This window comes from Labeo rohita, chromosome 5, assembly GCF_022985175.1.
Source record: "Labeo rohita strain BAU-BD-2019 chromosome 5, IGBB_LRoh.1.0, whole genome shotgun sequence".
NCBI classification, from domain to species: Eukaryota; Metazoa; Chordata; class Actinopteri; order Cypriniformes; family Cyprinidae; genus Labeo; species Labeo rohita.
This window is the reverse complement of record NC_066873.1, coordinates 42,168,340-42,190,042: the sequence shown is the minus strand read 5'-3', so window position 1 is coordinate 42,190,042 and position 21,703 is coordinate 42,168,340. Positions and strand designations below refer to the sequence as shown.

Here is a 21,703-nt window from a genome sequence, read left to right as displayed (position 1 = left end):
TACTATTGTAATATATCTTTATTTTACAAAGCCTAACAGTAATAAAATATAAGAAAAAATAAATACTTATTAATTGTTAATAATCATAATAATAATTTTACTTTACAGCACAACTGTAAGATGACAATACTAATATCGAACAATACTAATACATTTCAAACGTTAAACTATCAAACTTTTATTTTTAGTGGAAAACTGCAGGAAGCTTCTCCTTTGTTTATAAGCACTTCTCATTACTAGTTTGTGAAGATGGTTGGCATAAATTGTGTTCCCAAATGCACAAATGCATTAAAGACCCAAACAGCTTTTACTATGAACCAAGCCACACTCTGAAGCACTGAAAACACCAGATCACAAACTGCTCGCTTGTAAGAGAACACAGTGTTGAGCTTTACTCTGAAACATGCAACACACATTTCATTAAATCACAGCCATATTGCAATTTCAATTAATTGTGCAGCCCTACTAGTTTATATACTCCACAAGCAGCAGATCCGCATCCAAACACACACAAACATATATGCTAGCCTTGTCACAGGAAGTACTCAGTGTAGACAGACACTCAGAGTGGACATGCAGTGAGAGTGATGGAGAGGCTGAGATGCTGTGGACTGTAAATAAACTCTGACAGAGACGCCGCAGGCTCCGCAGCGCTCGGTGGATAGCGGATGAGTTCATTGTGCGTCTGGGTGTCAGGAGACAGGTCTGGACCGTGTCTGAAGGTTATTACGGGATGGGAAATGATGGAAATGGCTGATGATGGAACCTTCATTTCTCTTTATCGCTCCAGAGGCAAGAAACAGCAAGAAGTGAGTAAAAGGATAGAAACATCCATTTCTGTACTAGCTTAGATTTAATAAATTATAAATGTACTAAAATACATGCAATTATAAAAATAATGCAATTAAATAATATATAAATATATTTAATATTTCTAAATATTATATTTAGCATTATTTTTTTTTATTTTATTTTATTTTAGTATTAACATTTAATATTATTTATTTTGATTTAATAAACAGATTTTTATTTATTAAATTATATTATTTAAGTGTAACTAAATAAAAATTCTATTATTGAATAATTTATTATCGGATTGAATTTTAATTTATGATTTTTTTAGGGTCTTAATGAAAAATATACTTTGATTAAAAATCCTCAATGGTTTTGTAAAACAACACCCTTTTTACTTTGTCAAAATGAGCTCTGCACAAATCATCTCATTTCTAAGGGGTTGTTCCTTTAAATGCAAATGAGCTCTGCTCACCCCGGCCCTCTCTTCTCTTCTCTGTGGAGTGACAAGCCTGTTTACTGTAGCCACATTTAGTGCGTTTAGCCGCGGAACTTGGTGATTGCAGAGATTCATAAAAAAACCCTTATACTCACTTCTGCTGTAGGTGAAGCTGGATCATGAATGATTTGCATGAACACAGATGCATTTATGCAGATCGGGAGGCGCATTCCCTTCACAAACAAACGCAATCCACTGCATCTTCAGCAGCTCAGATGTCGGGAGTAAATGACAACCACTATGTTCATTGTTACATCCAGCAACACAACACCTCAATCGCTCAATCGGAGATATTCTTGTCTAACTTACATCCCTGCTCTGGCATCAAAACAATGGAGGCTGCACTGTGACAGTTGATCTGAGGTAAGACGCTCATGTCAATCAACTATCATGGGAGCGGCCTCTGACTGTGTGACGCCACACCGACAGGCATCTGAGAATGGCTCGATTTGAAAAAGGGGATATTATTTTTACAGATTAATTAAAAACCACTGCATGGATTTTTATCATTATAGAGTAGATGTGTGCATACACTGCCAACACATATTAATGTTCAAACAACATGTAAAGGTGAAGTTTGCTGTGGTAGAAAGAGGACTGTGGGTTTGTGCTTCAAAGGGCCAACAGCAAAATACCATTTATTAAACAAAATAGAAAATTAGATTCCTTCAATACGCAATTAAACCCACTTCTGAAAGGCGCAGATATTGATTATTAAAATAACAAAAAACACAGTCTGGCTAGAAACACAAGTCAAACAAGTGTGTGAGAGAGAAAGTCTGTTGTACAGATTAAACACTGAGTGATTTCAAAGCTGGACCTCCAACTGTGTGTAAAACAAGTGTTTGGCAGCTGAGAGGTTGATAGCACACTACCAAACAAGAAACACACACAACAACACCTGGCTGACCATTTGCCACACCATCACTACCACCAAACATGAGGTTTGTAAAAGCCTGATGGAAAAGTCCAACATACAGAACACCATAAAGCACTATACAAACTAACAAAAGAATAATTATTTAAGTTGCAATTATGCTAAAATACAGCAGCCCCAAAGAGACATTGCATCAGATAAATATCATTAAATTATAATTATTTATGTTTAAATAATATTTATAATTGATCATCAAATTAAAATAAAACATGAAAAGAATTGTATAAAATATATTATTGTAAATAATTGCAATAATATAAATCCACTATCTATATCTATCTATCTATCCATCCATCCATCCATCCATCCATCCATCCATCCATCCATCTATCTATCTATATATATATATATATATATATATATATACACACACACATATACACACACACACTTATCTCTTTCTCTCTCTCTCTCTCTATATATATATATAAATTAAAACAAACAAATATTATTTAAACAAACATATTTTAAACATGCATATATTTTAGTAAATATTTATATTTATAATTGATCTTCAAATTAAAAAGTGAAAATAATTTAATTCAATACTATTGTAAATAATATATATTCACATAAAAAATAAACAATTATTTAAACAATGTTATATTTTATTGAATATTTATAATATATTAACTTAGATTATAGACTACATTATTAATATTTATATTCAATCTTATGATTCATAATATAAAATTTATTCAAGTAAAAAATCTAATATTATTTAGACAAATCATATATTATATTGAATATTTATATTTATAATTGGTCATCAAATTAAAATAAAATATGAAAATAATTTAATTAAATATATTATTGTAAATACTATTTTCTACTTATATATAATATATATTCAAATAAAAATAAACAAATATTATTTAAACAATATTATATTTTGTTGAATATTTATATTATATTAACTTATTAATATTTATATTCAACTGTTTTATTAATTACATAATATTTCATCCACATCTATCACCAAATAAATAAATCTCAATCTCACTTTAAGCACAAACATTTAATGAGAAGTAGTTTGTTAGGTTTGAAACTGAGACACTGAGCAAAAATGAAGAAGTGAAATTAGTGAAAAGAAAATATAAGATCTCTTCAGTCACACTTGTTTCTCCTAGACGGGGCTGTAACCATCACAGACGACAATCGCTGATTTGTAAACTTTTACATTCGTTGTTCTCCCCAGTCTATCAGATTTGCTTTCCTCCAGATACCAATGAGACTAAATGGAAAGCAAATGTAGACTTTCACTGAAGTTAATGAAAAAGACAAAGATAAAGTCTCAAAAGAGATCTTAATAACATGCTCAATCATACCAAAACACCAGTCTGCCTTTTCAACAATTACACCCAGGAGCAAACCTGCTTTCCACATTCATTTTATAGCTCTGTATGTCAGCTACTGAAGAAGAAATTCTAGAAGAAACACCTTGACACTTAACGGAGATATCCTGAGCTATACAACAGCAACATCTGAGTGAATGTGAATGTGTGCGGCGATCCGTAGAGCAGAGAGCAGCTGCGTTACAGATCCTGCATTAGACACACACAGAACTGCAGTCAGTAAGTGTTCTGAAGGTTGACACTCACCCAAGTTTTCCTCCACGAGTCCCAGAAGTCCAATGAGCAGCACGCAGACCCAACGCAAGCAAGTCCTTGAGAGATCCATCTTCTGTGTGCGCAACTCCAGCGAGCGAGTGAATCCCTCAGCTGTCTGCTCAACACACACTCTTGAGTGTGTCTGTGTGTGTGTGTGTGTGTCCTCTACAGAATGTGAGAAACTGCACACCCCACAGCAGCCTCAATCACAGCTTCACACCGACTGCCCAGAGAGAGAGACACAGAGACACAGAGAGAGAGAGAGAGAGAGAGAGGGAGGGGATTATTCACAGTCTTACACACAGTAGCCTCAGTGTAGTTTGGCCAAACCCCACCCCCACTTTGAGGCCACACCCCCATATTTTCACCTCACCCTCCTTTTGCCTTCTTTTTACTAAACACACCGGCTGAATGCAATAGAAGCATACTGCTCCCTGCGGCATAGTTATTATCACAAAAACAAATTATTGTAAATAAATATTTAAATTAATTATATAGTAAATTATTTATAATATAATTTAATTATAAATGATGATATAATGAAATGTTAAAAATAATAAATAAATCAGCTAGTTGCCAATGTAACATTTATCAGTTCTTAAAATATCAATCCAAATAAAGTAAAACAAATAAAAAGATGGAAAGAAAGAAGTACTATCAAGATAAAAATTTAAAACTGTATTTTTGTATTTTTAAATAAAAAAAAAAAAACCAAAGTATTATAAATTGTATTTAAATTTTTTTTAATTACTAAAACATTAACTGAAATTAAGTGAAAACAGAAAATATAAATAACATAAATAAAACCTAATACAAAATATTACCAAAACCTTATTAAACTATCAAACCAAATAATGTAAAACAAATAAATAAATAAAGAAATACTATCCAGATAAAATTAAAACTGTATTTTTAAATAAAAATGTGTGAGTGAAAACAGAAAATATAAAAACAGAACCTAATACAAAAAATTACCAAAACATTATTTAAAAAAAAAAAAAAAATCAAACCAAATAAAGTAAAACAAATAAAAAGAAACAAAGAAACAAAGAAAAACATACATTTTTTAAATTGTATTTTTGTAATTCTTAAAATTGTATTTTTGTACAATTTTTCATATTATATTTTTTGTATTATAAACCTGAACATATAATATAAATAAATATAAAAATACAAAAATAAAACCTAATACAAAACATTAACAAAACCTTATTAAAACTTTATTAAAATATCCAAATAAACCAAATAAAAAGCAAAAAAAAAAAAAAAGAAAAAAAGAAAAAAAAAAGAAAAAGGAAAAGAATGAAAAGAAAAATTACACAATTTTTTAAAATTGTATTTTTGTATTTTTAAATAAAAAAAATTATAAAAATAATTTAAATATTTATAAAATAAATTATAAAATTGTATTTTTAAAAATATTTAAAAATGACTAGAACATTAACTAAATTAAGTGAAAACAGAAAATATAAAATAAAACCTCATTCAAAATATTGACAAAACCTGTACTAGTATGAAAATACTGTCACTGTCATAATGTGCTACATTTCACATTGATTTTTATGTAAAGAAATCACTGATTAAATACATAAATAAGATACTACAATAACACTACTGCATATTGTGCATACTACAAAAATACAGTAGTAGTAAGTAGTAAGATAGTATGCCATTTCGAACAGCCACTCTTCCATGCATGTTTGTTTGGCAGCGCCATGTAATGCAATGCAAAAAAAAAAAAAAAAAAAAAAATGATAACAATAAAAACGATAATAATAATAATAATAATAATTAATTAATTACATTTAAAAATAATATAAAAAAATCTGAGAATTACATTTGTTGACATTTTTAGCTTAAAGCACATAGTAAAATAACACAACACAGCAGTTATTGGCACTACAATAAAAATGCAAAATGGTCTGTGCAGATCAGAACAACTCAGACACTTCAAGAAAAGAGACAGAGAGCTAACTAAATCTAATAAACAAGCAAACAAAGAAAGAGAGGTCAAATGAGCAGTGCTCCCTCTTACTGAGACTTCTGGATAACAAATCAACCAATAAATCTGTGAAACACACACACACAATCTTCTCCCAAACATAACGAGCAGCGATGTCGTCTTTAAGCTTGACCTTTGACTCTTCTTCTAATTTGTACTAGGTTGACCTTTAACCCATATCAAACTCAGTCTGAATGAAGCTGGAGCAAAACAAACCCTTTTAAAGTAAAGACAAAAACACACAGGCTTTGTTCCCACCTCCACAGGGCCACATGCTCACTGATGTTAAATACGGTTGTCACTCCTTCTCTAAACACTTGACCCTGTTCTGTACACAGTTACACAGAGACACTCCTCCAACATTCAGATGGTGAAAACACTGCAAGAAAATGATTTTCTTACTTGGACCTGTTTTAGAATTGTCTTGTTTTCCAGTACAAACATCTAAACATTCTTAAACCAAGATATAGTGCATTACGTCTTAAAATTTAAGTCTTTAAAACTCATCAAAATAAATTAAGTTTATGCTTAAACACAAATCAACTCAGGTGAGGACAGAAAAATGGAAACAAGATTTTTTTTTCCAATTTTTTTTTTTCTTGACCCATTATTGGCAGATATCTTTCTTACACAAAACAAAAACTCAATTAATTTTGCTAAAATTCTTATATAAAATGAGAAAAGTTAGGTACTAAGTCTTAGTGTCTGAATAATTTGTTGTTACAACTAATTGCAGCAGCATTTTTTACAGTGAAAACAAGACAAAAAAGCAATAGCAATGGGAAAATAGTAATAGTACTATGTACAGATTATTATTTTAATGCAGTGTCACTGAAGTCAAGATCGAACTCAAAAAAAGTAAAATAAAAAAAATTACAAAGTATGTTATCATGTAGCTAAAAAAATACCTTCCACACATGAAAATGTGTTTAAAATAGTTCATATTTTCAAATCAAACAATCAAACAATCTTTATCAATCAGTGCTGAATGAAATTTAAGTGCATTAGACAACATTTCTAAAAATAATAATAATAAATAAATTAGTTGCCAATGTAACATTTATATAGACAAAAATTTAAAAAATTATATATATAAAAAAAAAAATGTAACATAAAATGGAATTTTTTAAAATATTTTTAAATTACTAAAACATTAACTAAAATTAAGTGAAAACAGAAAATCTAAAATTAAACCCTAATGCAAAATATTAACAAAACCTTAAAATTAATAACATTAAAATGTTATTAAAATATCAAACTAAATACAGTTAAACAAATAAAAAGAAAAGAAAGAAAAAAGATTATACACATTTCTAAAATTGTATAAGTAAATTTTTCTGTCCTCATCTGCAGAGATTTGATTAGTTAAGCATAAACTTATTTTATTTTGATAAGTTTTAAAATTTTAAGTTTTAAGACTTGATGTATATTTTATGCAAAACCAAATCTCAATTAATTTTGATAAAATTCTTATAAAAAAAAAATAAAAAAGTTAGGTATTAAATCTTAGTGTCTGAATATTTTAGATCTTTGTACTCACTACTTATCACAAATTAAAATTTAACATTATAATAAGTAATAATTTGCTGTTTCAACTTTAAAAATAAGTTTAAGTTTGTTTAGTAGGTTGACTAATTGCATCAGCATTTTCTTACAGTGAAAACAAGACAAAAAAGCAATAGCAATGGGAAAATAGTAACAGTTTTATGTACAGATTATTATTTTAATGCAGTGTCACTGAAGTCAAGATTGAACCCAAAAAATATATATATTTAGCATATTGCTAAACAAAAAAATACATTGCACACATAAAAATGTTTAAAATTGCTTATTTTTCAAATCAAACTATCTTTATCAATCAGAATGAAATTTAAGTACCTTAGACGACATTTCTGTCAACTTGCAATGCATTCTGTGTTTGCCAAGTTTCCAACGAATCTAAAATGGTAAGTAAATGATGTATTTTAAAAGGAATCCAAATGTAATGCTGTGTTCTTTCGTTTTGGAACAGTCTTTATGCTTACGAATGTCCTGTTTTCATTTCACCGGTGCATGCATTTCAAAGAAAATGTGTTTGTAACTGTTCAAGTTTAAAAACTCCTATAAATATTGCAATAATTCCCCTATAACCACTTTACACAATGCATTCATTCCCCTCAAACTAACTCAAACCCACCCTACATTATTCTTTTGAATTACACTTGGAAATGTATTATAATACAGAAGCAGAGTTTGTAAACACCACTTCATCTTACTTTAAAATGGTCTCTAGGAAGGCAGTTTAGGGATTTGCACAGAACGAAAGTGTTTTCATTTATTTTATGACTGTTTGTGATGCTCAAATGACAAATCCGATGCATTAAATCAGCACACATAGCGCCAGTGACACCCTGACTAACACCCGCCAATCCGTTCCATCTGTTACCCGGCCCACGCTACAAACTCATCTTCCAAATGTTTGCTCCTGTTTTCACAGCTGACAGGAGGGATGCGTTAGTCTGTTAAAGGAGCGTTTGTCAGCTTTCGGTCGGTGCGAGTGTGTGTTTTGATGCCATTAGGAGAGGTGAGTGTGTTGTCGCTGCCATTATGTGCCGTGTGTCATAAAGCGAGGTGTTGATTGTCCAAATGTGGAGGTGTAAGAATCAGCAGCAAAAATAGATCCTCAGCTGTCTGAACAACACACGCATGCTTTCGAATACAGTGATCACCTAAATAGCACTGAAACTAATAAAAGCGTAAACAGTTTAAGCCTAGACAACGGCTCAGACAACAGCTATGTTTCCAGCCTATGCTGGCGGCATTTAATCAAATAGTTGATTTCATATGTACATGTGACTCTGGACCACAAAACCAGTCTAAAGTAGAACAAGTATATTTGTAGCAATAGCCAAAAAGACACTGTATGGTTCAAAATGATTAAGATATTAAGATATTAAGTAAAATATTCATTGCTAAGATCTTCATTTGGACAACTTTAAAGGCGATTTTCTCAATATTTCGATTTTTATTTATTTTTTTTTTGTGCTCTCAGATTCCAGATTTTAAAGGTTTTATCTCTGCCAAATACTGTCGTATTTATTCAGCTTTCAGATGATGTATAAATCTCAATTTAAAAAAAAATGTACCCTTACGACTGATTTTCTGATCCAGGGTCCCAGATATATATATATATATATATATATATTTTTTTTTTTTTTTTTTTAATTTAAAAATATAAATTTTAAATGTTTAAAAATGTGTACAAAAATAAATTTAAAATGTAATTTACATTTTAGCTTAATTTACTGACTTTAAAACAATGACAAACTGAGAGAAAAAGTTGATTAGCATTTATATTTTTAATACCAAACCATATTATTATATTTAAATTTGAAATTAATTTAGTTTAAAATGCAATGCAATTTAACATGTAATTTAACATTTAATTTAAACTTATTTAAATACTTAGCACTTATATAGCACTAACATATTTTCCATTAAATTAACCATTAAATTAATATTTAATATTACATTTTTCTCAGAATAATATATGCACACACCAAAATGTGTAAAAATAAGTGAAATTAATTTAATATTAAATGGAATGTAATTTACCTTGTACTTTTAACATTTAAACATTTAATAAAAAAGAAAAACTTTAATGCTAAAAAGTATTAAATACAAGGTTTTCATATATTTAATTAATTAATTGTAATAATTTGATTTAGACTCTTTTGTATGCTGTTTGTATAAAGTCAGTATATATACTGCTGAATATGTTTTGGAAAAGGTCTTGCGTGTGTATGTGTATGAACGGCAGAATACCTCAACGGCTAGGGTTTGCAAGAGAAAGGTCAGAGGTCAGTGTAATGACCTGAAGGGACTCAGCGACCCCACACCTGTTTGAGATCATCCGTTTGGTCACATACCATCACACACACACCAGTGTTTCCCGCACCATTTTTTAGCAGTGAGCCAATAAATTCACAACTCTGAATACGCTATGAACACATAAGGCAACGTAGTTCAACTATTAATATCTATTTTGTGAGTAAATCATTAATTTGAACCATTTATTGGTCAAAATTAGTCAATCTAAAGAATCTAAGGCTATGTTAGGAATGGAGTACAGAAGGAAGTATATGTACTGCGCACTGTATAATCACTCCTACAACATTTACCAAAATGTAAATGACAGTTTTACATAAAACTGAACTAAAAACACAATAACCGGTCCAGCTGCAACTTTAAAAAATGCACATACTGAGGTCATGTAACAGCAACGTAGCATACTACTGTTTGAGGGTGAGTAAATAATGACAGAATTATCATTTTTCCATTAAAAAAAATATCAATGTTTATCATCTAAATGTTTCATAAGAGGGTTTAATTGCTATAAAGCGTTGTTGTTTTGCATTTTCTTATTGCCTAGGATCAGTGGAAATGGTCAGCAGCACACAGACAGCAAGGCGGGGTGAGTGTGTGTGTGTCGGTGGGCCGTGAGGGGAATGTGTTAGAGTTCAACATGGGTGAATGGAACATAATCAGCACATGCAGGCTGCTCCACATTTATTCTGCTTAAACAAAGACAAACACACACACATTCGCACACTAACGAGGGCAATCGTGGCGCCGCTGCCACCTGGCTCATCCCTCCAATTAAGAATTCCCTAACGAGGTGCCAATTAGAGGGAAAGAATGAACGAGACAAAAGCAAAGGGTCACAGAGGGCAGAAAACATGAAACAGAGAGAGAAAGAGACAGACAACAAGGCGAGAGGAAGAGATGGCAATTACACATGACAAGACAGAAACGTGTTTGTTTAGACGCTCCATTTGATCTATTTTTTGCTTTTTCCTCGTTATCGTCAGGAGTTTAAAGGGCAAATGTTTGACATTTGCAAACTGCTAAAAGTGCTCAAAGGAACTAGAAATATATCTGGATGGGTGGTATAGTGGTTAAAGATCAAGACGGTAACTGAAAGGTTGTAGGTTCAAACCCTTTGTTCATGACAAAGATAGTATGGATGGATCATTTCTTGATATAGCTGAAAACTACGGAAGCTTATTTTAACCATGTTATGATAAAATATCAAAAGCTAATTTTGACTATTTATATCAGTATTACAGGTTTATATCTTGCAATTGCAAGTTGTAAACTCGTAACTGCAAATTTACACCTCCCAATTATGACTTTCTGAATTTCACACCTCACAATTTTGACTTTTTTCATAGAATTCTGAGTTTATATCTCATGATTTAAATGGTTTTTTAGAATATCTGTTTATATCTCACAATTGAATTTTTTATTTATTTATTTTTTTTTTTTAGAATTTTGAGTTTATATCTCACGATTTTGAATTGTGTCTTAGAATTCTGAGTTTATATCTCACAAGTAATTTTTTTTTTTTTTTAGAATTCTGAGTTTGTCTCACGGTTTTGATTTTTTTATTTTTTTTATTTTTATTTTTTTTCTTAGAATTCTAAGTTTATATCTCACTATTTTGATTTTTTTTTTTCTTAGAATTTTGAGTTTATATCTCACAATTTAATTTTTTTTCTTAGATTTCTAAGTTTATATCTTGCAATTTGAACTTTTTCTTAAAGTTCTGAGTTTATATCTCACGATTTTGAATTTTGTCTTAGAATTCTGAGTTTATATCTCATGATTTAGATTTTTTTTCTTAGAATTCTGAGTTTGTCTCACTATTTTGATTTTTTTTTTTCTTAGAATTTTGAGTTTATATCTCACGATTTTGAATTGTTTCTTAGAATTCTGAGTTTATGTCACATGATTTAGATTTTTTTTCTTAGAATTCTGAGTTTATATCATGATTTTGAATTTCTTCTTAGAATTCTGTGTTATATCTTGCGATTTTCAGGGGTTTTTTTTCTTGGAATTCTGACTTTACATGTCACAAAAAAGACAAAAGCAACTTTAACAAGTTTATATCTTACAATTCAGACTTTTCTTTTCAGAATTACAAGTTTATAACTTGCAATTCTGAATTTATATTTCACAATTCTGAGACCTTAGAGTTATAAACTCAGAATTGCGAACTTTAATAGAACTGTAAATAGCCAATATATTTAATAAATAGCTGCTAAATTTAATAGCTGATAAATGACTGATAAATTTAAAAATTAAAATATTGTATTACAATTTTATTAAGAACACTGATAGTGTTTTTTAATTTTTATTTTATTACATTTTAATAAAATAAAATTACATTTTAAATTTATAAAAATAAATATATAAAAACAAAATAAAATAACATTTTAATTTTAATTTTATTAAAAACACTGATAGTCATTTTGACATTGTTATTAAATTAGTAGTGGCAAAGGTGATCAAAATGTACAAATAGGGGAAATGTGCATGTTTAATTACTTTAATACTGGTAAGTGTATGTATAAATGTATATATGACAAGCAATGTGGAATTCACTAAGAATTAATTATAGCCACTTACAGTGTAATTTAGGCACCCATTTCACAGAAGAAATTAAGTAAATCACATAATGACATAAACATACCCACAAAATGTTTCAGGCTGGACATTAGACCTCATATGTTTTTACACCTGCACGTTTCAAAAAAAAAAAATTACGCAAATGGATCCCGATAACAACCCCCACACAGGCATTCCACGGGAGGTCAGGACCTCTGAACATGACCTTCGACCTCTGTCTTAGGATCAGTCAGTCAGAGCACTGTGAAAAAGTCGACTGCCTCTGAAAACATACAATATCCCACCCGGAAAGAAAAGAAAGACGGATGAATGGAGCAAAGAGACCAAGAGGAGAAAGGATGAGGAACTGAAGCATGTGTGTGTGTGTGGATATCGGGCAGCTTAGTCAGGACACAAACCGCCCACTTAGACAGGAAGAGATTGTTGGAGCGATATGTAAATGCGCCAAATTTGTTTTGTCTTTACATGTCATTTAGAAACAGGTTTATCTGAAATAGATAATACCATATACAGGTGTGGGGAAAAAAGGAATTGCTCAATGATAAATTTCCTTGCTGCTAAATGCTTCAAACTAAACTTTGAGTGTCGTTCAAATATTTGAGACACTCATAGGTGTTCACTGTAGCAGCCTGGGAATTTGTAAACATGACAAGTTTGTTTTTTAAGCAGACTGATACAAATTTGTGTCCCAAAACCAGCCAAATAACTTTTGGAAAGTTCTTGCCTTATTTGAGAACAATATGCATCAAAATGAGAGGTCAAGGATTGTCTGGTTGGTTCCTGTTATCCTATATCATTTCATTCTGACACCAAAACAAAACATATTTCATTTAAAATATATATATAACAAAATTATAATGAAATTTAAATATAGCACAAGCAGCAAAAAAGTTTGGGACATCGGCAGCTGCATAGTAGCATCCTACTCTTACTATTTATGTTATATAAATATAAAACATGAACAGTAAAAGTAGAATGCTAATATGACATGAATATTACAACAAACTCAGGCAAAAAAGATACAAGACTGCACTTTTGTGTACCTGTTTTAAGTTTAGGGTCAGGAAGATATATATATATATTTTTTTAATGTTTTGAAAGTTTCTTGCTCACCAAGGCTGTATTTATTTGATCAAAAATACTGTAAAAACAAAAATATACAGAAATATTTTTACAATTTCAAAATAACTGTTTTCTATTTGAATATATTTTAAAATGTAATTTATTTCTGTCATGCAAAGCTGAATTTTCAGCATCATTACTCCAGTCGTCAGTGTCACATGCTGATTTGCTGCTCAAGAAACATTTCTGATCATTTTCAATGTTGAAAAAAGTTGCTCTGCTTGATATTTTTGTGGAAACTGATGAATTGTTTTCTCTTTAAATAGAAAGTTCAAAGCGCAGCATTTATTTAAAATAGAAATCTTTTGTAAAATTCTAAATGTATTTACTCTCACTTTTGATCAATTTAATGCATCCGTGCAGAATATAAATATTATTTCTTTCAAAAAATGTATGAAAGTGCAATGAGACTGACTTGATTATGGCATTTGCAGTGCTTCACGGGAGTTTCTAGAGAGGTATCTTCATCCCCTTATCTCAGATGCTCACAACAAATCTGTCATGAATCATTTACACATTATCATCCCAAATCACTTTCATAATGAGAGAAAAGAATGAGATTTTACATCCAGAACCGGACTGTTGTGCTCTGTTTCCAAAGACATACAACCCCGGTGTGTGTGTGAGCAGGTGGTGGAGTGGATCTAGGGGTCAGCAGTCGTGCTTCAGCTCCCAAATATAGAGCGTCCGTGTCACCGACTACGAGACGCAGATCTCATATCACGCGGAGACCTCACCACAGTCGACCCTCTCTCTCCCGTTCACACTAACGTCTTTATCTGGCCTCCACAGCCTGGCATTCAGAGCAGTATCATGTGTGTAGTGTTGTCTGTCCGTTGTCTGTACACTCACCTGTAACATAAAACCAGCTCGCGGCCCCCCGAGCATGACCTCTGACCTCGCTTCCTCTCTACAGATATGAGACTCCCGCACGCTCGCTCTGCTAATACGGAGCGTGTTTGCGCACATATAGGTTATGGTGTACCTCAAGCTTCCGCGTCGATCGCGTTACGGAGGTATAAACATTACCGGTAACAGCAGGGTCTCGACCAGCAGTGGACGTATATGTAAGGTAAAGCTTTGGAGTGTGTGTGATTGTGTTTACCTGCGCAGGTATCGCTGTCCCGCATGCATTAGCTCCCCCAAACCATCGAACCCCGAGCAACGGAAGACTGTAGAAACACATAAAATAACAGTTTCACATTTACAAAGGCAAGCCACACTATTTGAACAAATATTAAACATACTGTAACATCTTGTACTATGGTTGCAAGTTCCGTTATTACAATAGTTAGCTAACGATGCTTTCGGGAATGCACCCCTTGCCGATTATCGGCGCTGATATTAAGCATTTTTATAGTTATCGGTATCTGTAATTTTAAAAACAGATCTGCCGATAAAATAACTTAAAAGCATTTGAAGGAAGGTTTGTCAGAGCCCTGTGTTAAAATTAATTTTGACATTAATTTTCATTTTTACAGCAGATATCAAAGTATTGATAACCGATATTTTAAACCAATATACACTACCGTTCAAAAGTTTAGGGTCAGTAAGACTTGTAATAGTCTTTAAAGAAGTCTCTTATGCTCATCAAGGCTGTGTTTATTTGATTAAAAATATAGAAAAAAAACAGTAATATTGCAAAATGTTTTTACAATATAAAATAATGTTTTTTATTAAAAAAAAAAAATTAAATAATATTTAAATATTTTAAAATAGAATTTATTCCTGTGATGAAAAGCTGAATTTTTATCAGCTGTTACTCCAGTCTTAAGTGTCACATGATCCTTCAGAAATCATTCTAATATACTAATATTCTAATTTATTATTAGAATGATCAATGTTGGATAATATCAACAGTTGTGCTGCCAAATATTTTTTGGAACCTGTGATTTTTTTTTTTCATGATTCTTTCATGAATAACAAGTTTAAAAAGTACAGTGTATATTCAAAATATAAATATTTTATAACAATGTAAATTATTTATTATTAACTTTTAATAAACTTTTAATTATCAACTTAATACATCCTTGGTGAATAAAAGTATTAATTTCTTAAAAAAAAAAAAAAAAGAAAGAAAGAAACAATAAAAATGTACTGACCCCAAACTTTTGAACGGTAGTGTATGTCTGCTGTAAAAATGAAAATTAATGTCAAAATTTGCAACAGCATAATAATAATAATAATAATAATAATAATAATAATAATAATCTTACCATTTCTGCCATATAAATATAATAAAAAATGAATAGTAAGAGTAGCAGGCTAATATGATATGAATATTACAACAAACTCTGAGGCAAAAAAAGATACAAGGCTGCACTTTTGTGGACCTATTTTACATTTGGGGTCAGGAACAATTTTTTTTTAAGGTTTTGAAAGTTTCTTGCTCACCAAGGCTGCATTTATTAGATCTAAAATACAGTAAAAACTAAAATATTGTGAAATTGTTTCACATTTTCAAATAATTGTTTTTCATGTTAATATATTCTAAAGTGTAATTTATTCCTGTGGTTAAAGCAAAATTTTCAGCATCATTACTCCAGTCTTCAGTGTCACATGATCCCTCAGAAATCAGTCTGATCAATCATACTGTTTCATGTAGGGGTCGACTGATTATCGGCCTGGGGTGCGTTTCCTGAAAGCAACTATGGTCCCAATTTCAGTCATTACAAATAGTTTAATGGAACTTACGACCATAGTTAGCTAAGGATGCTTTTGGGAAATGCACCCCTGTCTGATTATCGGCGCCGATATTAAGCACCCCTGTCCAATTATTGGCGCAGATCATTTTCAAAACCGATTTACTGATAAAATAATTTAAAAGCTTTAAAAAAAAAAAAAAAAAAAAAAAAAAAAAAAAAGCCTTTGTTAAAACGAATTTTGCCATTAACTTACAGCAGACATATATATCGGTTCAAAATATCGGAGGCCGATAACTGAAAATTAATGTCAAAAATAAGAATAACTGATTACATTTATCGATACTGACGCCAATGCTAGACTCCACTTCGGCATCGACTCTGAAAATAACATTTTGGTCGACAAAATAGGAAAATTGGTCACATATAGAGACAAGAAAACTAGAAAATATTTGGCTCAGTTTATATATATATATATATATATATATATATATATTTTATGTATATTTAACTTTTTTATCTTTAAAATAAAATTTTTACAAATAATTAAAATGATTAAATGATCTAGAAATCTAGTGTAACCTAGTGTTCCCATTTAACAAAAATCTACAAAAAATATATATTTTTTATATAGGGTACAACGGGGATAAAGGCACCCCTGGGTAAAAGGCGCCTTTGATATTATTTTCCTCTAAACCACTAGATGGCAGAAAAACTTGGCGTAGCACTTTCCAAAACATCCGCTTTTCAAGACACACATGCAATTTTGTCTGATCCTTGAAGCGATCATGGGCAGCAGCGCAAAGTCGATTCTGTGCTAAAATTCTTGAATATATTGTGAGACAAAGGTCTTCTTCATGATTTTCAGTTTTGTTTGAGATAATTAAAACAGCAGTTTTTAAATAAAAAAAGAATATGTAAAAGTATGGTATTTGGGGTAAAAATGTGTTTTAAAAAAACTTTTCTATTAATATTTTAATGACAGTATATTTATTGAACAAAAAACAATTATTTTATTTATCAAAATCGAAAGTTAAAAATAGTACAAACTTTGCCAAAGTGATTGTTTTGAACAAGTATTAACTTAGACATTATTAAAAAAAAAAAAAAAACACATTATTTTAGCTAAAGTTTTGTATCAATACTGTGTGCATTTTACCCTATGCTGGTGAGCCCTGTGTGTGGGGTAAAAGGCCCCCCCTGCCACCTCAAACATTTAAAAGATTTTTAAACAAAAAAAATGACTTGCATGATTTATTTTCACACAAAATCTGTTGCTCCATAAATGTTCAATACAAACGTATATATTTTTGTGCAATCATACACTTTGGACGCAGTGAAAGCACATTTTTTTCTGGTTTTCTGCTAAAATGAACTGAAGCCGACCACAAATGAGGCTGATTTGAATATCATGCTTCAGAAAATGAGAAAAATCTGCTACCAAACTACGGAGCACCATGCAGCTGGGAAACTGTTACAGGGTTATTGGCTGATTATTAGCTGCCTGATGCTGTTGATTTCTGATGACATGTCACTGCATGTTTCCACCAATCAGATACAGAAAACATCTAATGCAAAACACAAGACATCAGACACAACCACATCAGCACCCATCACAAGTCAGTCAATGTAACCGAATCTGTGAAAGAAAACCCTTTCATGTGAGAGAGAGAGAGAGAGAGAGAGAGAGAGAGAGAGAGAGAGAGAGAGAGAGAGAGAGGGAGGGACAGAGGGTAGGTGGTGTTTAAATGAGTTAGAAACATTAGCTCTAATTCAATTTGGGTTATAAAGTGTAGAGCAAAAACAAATATTTTTTGTACATTCGCAGCTTTGTTCGTCTCTCTCACAGTGAATTTACTGCTGTCTATCAGTAAAACCATAAAGTATTTTAAAACTTAAATAATTCTTAAAAAATACCTGAATATATATATATATATATATATATATATATATGTATATATGTTTTTTTTTTTTTAATTACACCTGCTTTGAAACAAAATATATTAAAGTGCCCCTATTATGCGTTTTCAAATATGATCTTTCATGCAGTGTGTCATGTAGCTGTATGTGAACATAAACTATCTGCAAAGTTGTGAAGCCGACAGTGCACGATACATAAAGTTATTGTCTATCAAAAAAAAGAGTCGACTCACATTTGCCTAAACGAGTCGTCAGGATTTCAAATCTTTCTCTGTTACGGCCACACGTCACGAAGTAACAGATTTGCATAATGTCCGCCCACGTTCTACGTCGCGAACAACTTGCCCGCCCATAAATTACCATTGATTTACCTCACATGGAAATTTACACGTACATTATACGGAAGACGCTGTATCCTACGCTGTGAGTAAAACTGTTTTATATTCACTTCCAAAAGATGAATCTACAAAGATTGTATTTTCTAGCGATCGTTCAAAATACGTAGTTGTGTATGTTATGTTGTGTAACAACCCTGCACATGTCATGCTAACCGGCTAAATCACGCTTCTGTAGTTCTGTTGTTCAGCTGTGGACCCACTGTAGTCTGACAATTTGTGATTGATGTGATTGACTGTCTGTCTGTCTCGTTAGTTTAAGTACTGATAAAAGATGGCGCACGAAGCGGCTTTCACACCGAATGCGGAAAGCGCTGTGCTATGAAACCCATTCGTTTTAATTGCTTCCGCCCTGCGAGGACGGCTTGTTTCGGTCTCGACCAAAGCGGACGCGCCGCGGACAAAGTTCAAATCAGTTGTTCAAATGAACTTTTGCCGCTGTGCTCTGAAGGGCTGCACTGAACCCAGCGGCCAGCGCAGCGCTTTCCGCGTTCGGTGTAAAAGCGGTTTAATGCATTATGCAATGTTGAAGTTTACAACATAGAGGTGTGCCCGGTTCGGTTATAAAAGCAAATAGCGAGCACTTTCCACGGTAGACCGTGCTAACTTGTCGATCAGCCACTTCAGCCGTTTCATCGTCAGACTCTGGCTCGAATTGGTATGGTAAAATCGATGCCATCTTTTCTAAGTATTGACAAGTCTCCAGGGTTGTCAGTCAGTTATGGCAATGGGCGTTTCGTTCTCCGACACGCCGTACGCGGTAGACCAATCATAAAGGACTGTGCCATCTGACCAATCACAGCAGTGAGGGCTCACGGAAAGGAGGGGTTTAGAGAGACTGATTCTACGAACTGCTTCGCACGAGTCGTTTATGAATCATTTAGAAATGGGGTAAAATTAAATCTATTTTTGGAGAAAACTAAAATGTTTTTTGACCTTGCATACATGTAAACCTGTTTTGGGAGTCTATTAAAACAATACTAGCAACCTTTAAAATGGCATAACAGGGGCAATTTAAAAAAAAAATTAATCTTGCTTTAATGCAATGTATGATAATATCATTTTAAAAATACATTACACCTGTTTTAATACTACATCAGAATTTTACACAATATAATTTTTTTTTAATTATACCTGCTTTGAAACAATATATATGTATATGCATGTATATAAATAAATAAATAAATAAATAAATAACACTTACATAAGATATCATAATACCCTTTTAAAATTACATTACACTTGTTTTAATACTAAATTGCATGTTTTTTTTTTAATAAATGACTTGCTTTGCTAAAAATGCATAATATATATTTTAATAGAGGACATATGGGGTTGTTTTTTTTCTATATATATAATGCAATGGCATTCAGACAGTTTTAAGTGTGACCTAATTGTCCAAATATTTTCTTCTATTATATATGTTCTCTTTTATAAATCAGTGGGCACTGTATATTAGATGTGTTTTCAATATGACGCATATGAACAACAGAATTGGAAATGAAGCATGAAAAAGACACTTGTGGCATCCATTTTTGTGTTTGATTATATCGATAGAGAGTTTGACAAAAGAAATGACACGGCAAATCTCCCAATTCACATTGTTTTCCCATGCATTTCAGTGGAGCGCACTTTAAACAGGTGCACATCCTCCATTTTGCAATTACCCACAAATCTCTGCTCATGACTGCCAGCTGTTACTGTGCAAACCTGCAACTCTGAATAGCAAATCAGCCAAGTATAAAACCTTTGAAACAAGCACTGCTTCATCGTCTGTGGGAAGTTTTTGGCCTATTTTATCGTCCGCCAAGTTTAATCGCAAAAAATACACAGGACAGAACGAGGTGTGTCTGTTAACACTCTAGAGGAAAAGGGGAAAACACACACACACACACACATACACAAACACAACCACAGGGGAAAGACTTCACAGTGCACTGGCTTTTACGGCCATCCCGTTTGGCAGTTGGGTAAAATATTCCGGAGCTAAAATTAGCAGCACAGCACAAAGACCCTCATTGAGAAGGACGTCTGGCACGGAAAGCAAAATCACAGCGAACCTGCCCAAACCGTAAAACAGCTCAACAGCTCCCGACGGTTCACCACAAGACCACATCTCCAGATAAACCGTCCTGAGAGCGAGGTGAATCTGATAGCGACTCAATCAGACACACTTCAGACTCCGAATCCGTGCTCTAATCCTTAGCGCCGGAACAACGGTCACCTTGGAAACTCCAAGGATTCCCTCAGAAGTCCCGAAGTGTGTGTGTGTGTGTCTCGCAGACGTCTCTATTTCAGCGCGAGTCACTAAAGGATTATACTCACATCTCTTCTTTCATGCTGAGCTTTTACACACACAGAACAACATTCGCTCCATTGAAAGCTGCTATTGTTTGGGCAGATACTTCAGAACAATAGAAGCCATCAGCAAAGCTTCACAACACCACTAATATATCAGTCTATTACATTCCACTACACCGATATGGGTTCATCTGTCTGAAGAGAAGGACAGCAAAAATGCTAAATCAGCCAAACAGAACATTGTATTCAGTTATTTATTTTTATGACCTAAAATAGCAAAACTGTAAGTGATATTGCAAATTAAAATGCAAATAAACACTTTTTTCCCAACTATATATATATATATATATATTACAATAAAAGTGAAAAAGGCCAATAATATAGTAAATAAAATAGTAAATATAGTAAATAAAATCCATTTTAATATGACATTAGGAGAGATTTCTGTTTAGTGTATTTCTAGTAATTGAAATAAAGCTGAAATAATATATAAATTAGAATGAAATTCTGGCAGCTAAATGAAATAAATAAGTTTAAGTAGAAGTACTAAAATGAAACTTAAAAAAAAAAAGATTAAATCTGTACAGAAATATAGAAAACTAATAAATGATATAGAAATATAAAAACAAAACAAATAAATATTAAAAACCAATGAAAATTATTTAAAAAAACAAAAACTGAAATAAAAATATATTAAAGCTATATAGAAATATAAAAACTAAAATTCACAAAAAACTAAAAACTGAAATAGAAAAACTATACAAATATAAAAAAAGCTATACAATATAAAACTTATAATTATACAGAAATAAAAATAATAAAATAAATATTAAAAACCAATGAAAATTAGAAAATTATTCGAAAAACAAAAAACTGAAATAATCAATTAAAGCTATTATATATATAAAATATAAAAACTGGAATAAAAACAAAGCTATATAGAAATATAAAAACCTAATATGCACTGTATAAAAATATTAAAAAAACAATAAATAATCAATTAAATTAATTATAATACCAATTAAAGCTATAT

The 21,703-nt window shown here is 31.6% G+C and overlaps 1 protein-coding gene across 3 annotated transcripts in view; it reads right to left on the bottom strand.

Annotated features, from left to right (window-relative positions):
* Nucleotides 1-21,703, bottom strand: part of bmpr1ba (bone morphogenetic protein receptor, type IBa) — a 68,954-nt gene that overhangs the window by 33,522 nt on the left and 13,729 nt on the right. The window contains exons 3-5 of one of the 3 annotated variants that reach the window (XM_051109275.1): nt 15,515-15,544; nt 14,518-14,584; nt 3,830-4,061 (exon numbers count right to left, since the gene is read on the bottom strand). In XM_051109275.1, the coding sequence (XP_050965232.1) occupies nt 3,830-3,908 (79 nt within the window). In that variant the 5' untranslated portion in view covers nt 3,909-4,061; nt 14,518-14,584; nt 15,515-15,544. The remainder of the gene's footprint in view (nt 1-3,829; nt 4,062-14,517; nt 14,585-15,514; nt 15,545-21,703) is intronic. The other 2 variants (XM_051109274.1, XM_051109276.1) reach the window with 2 other exon arrangements.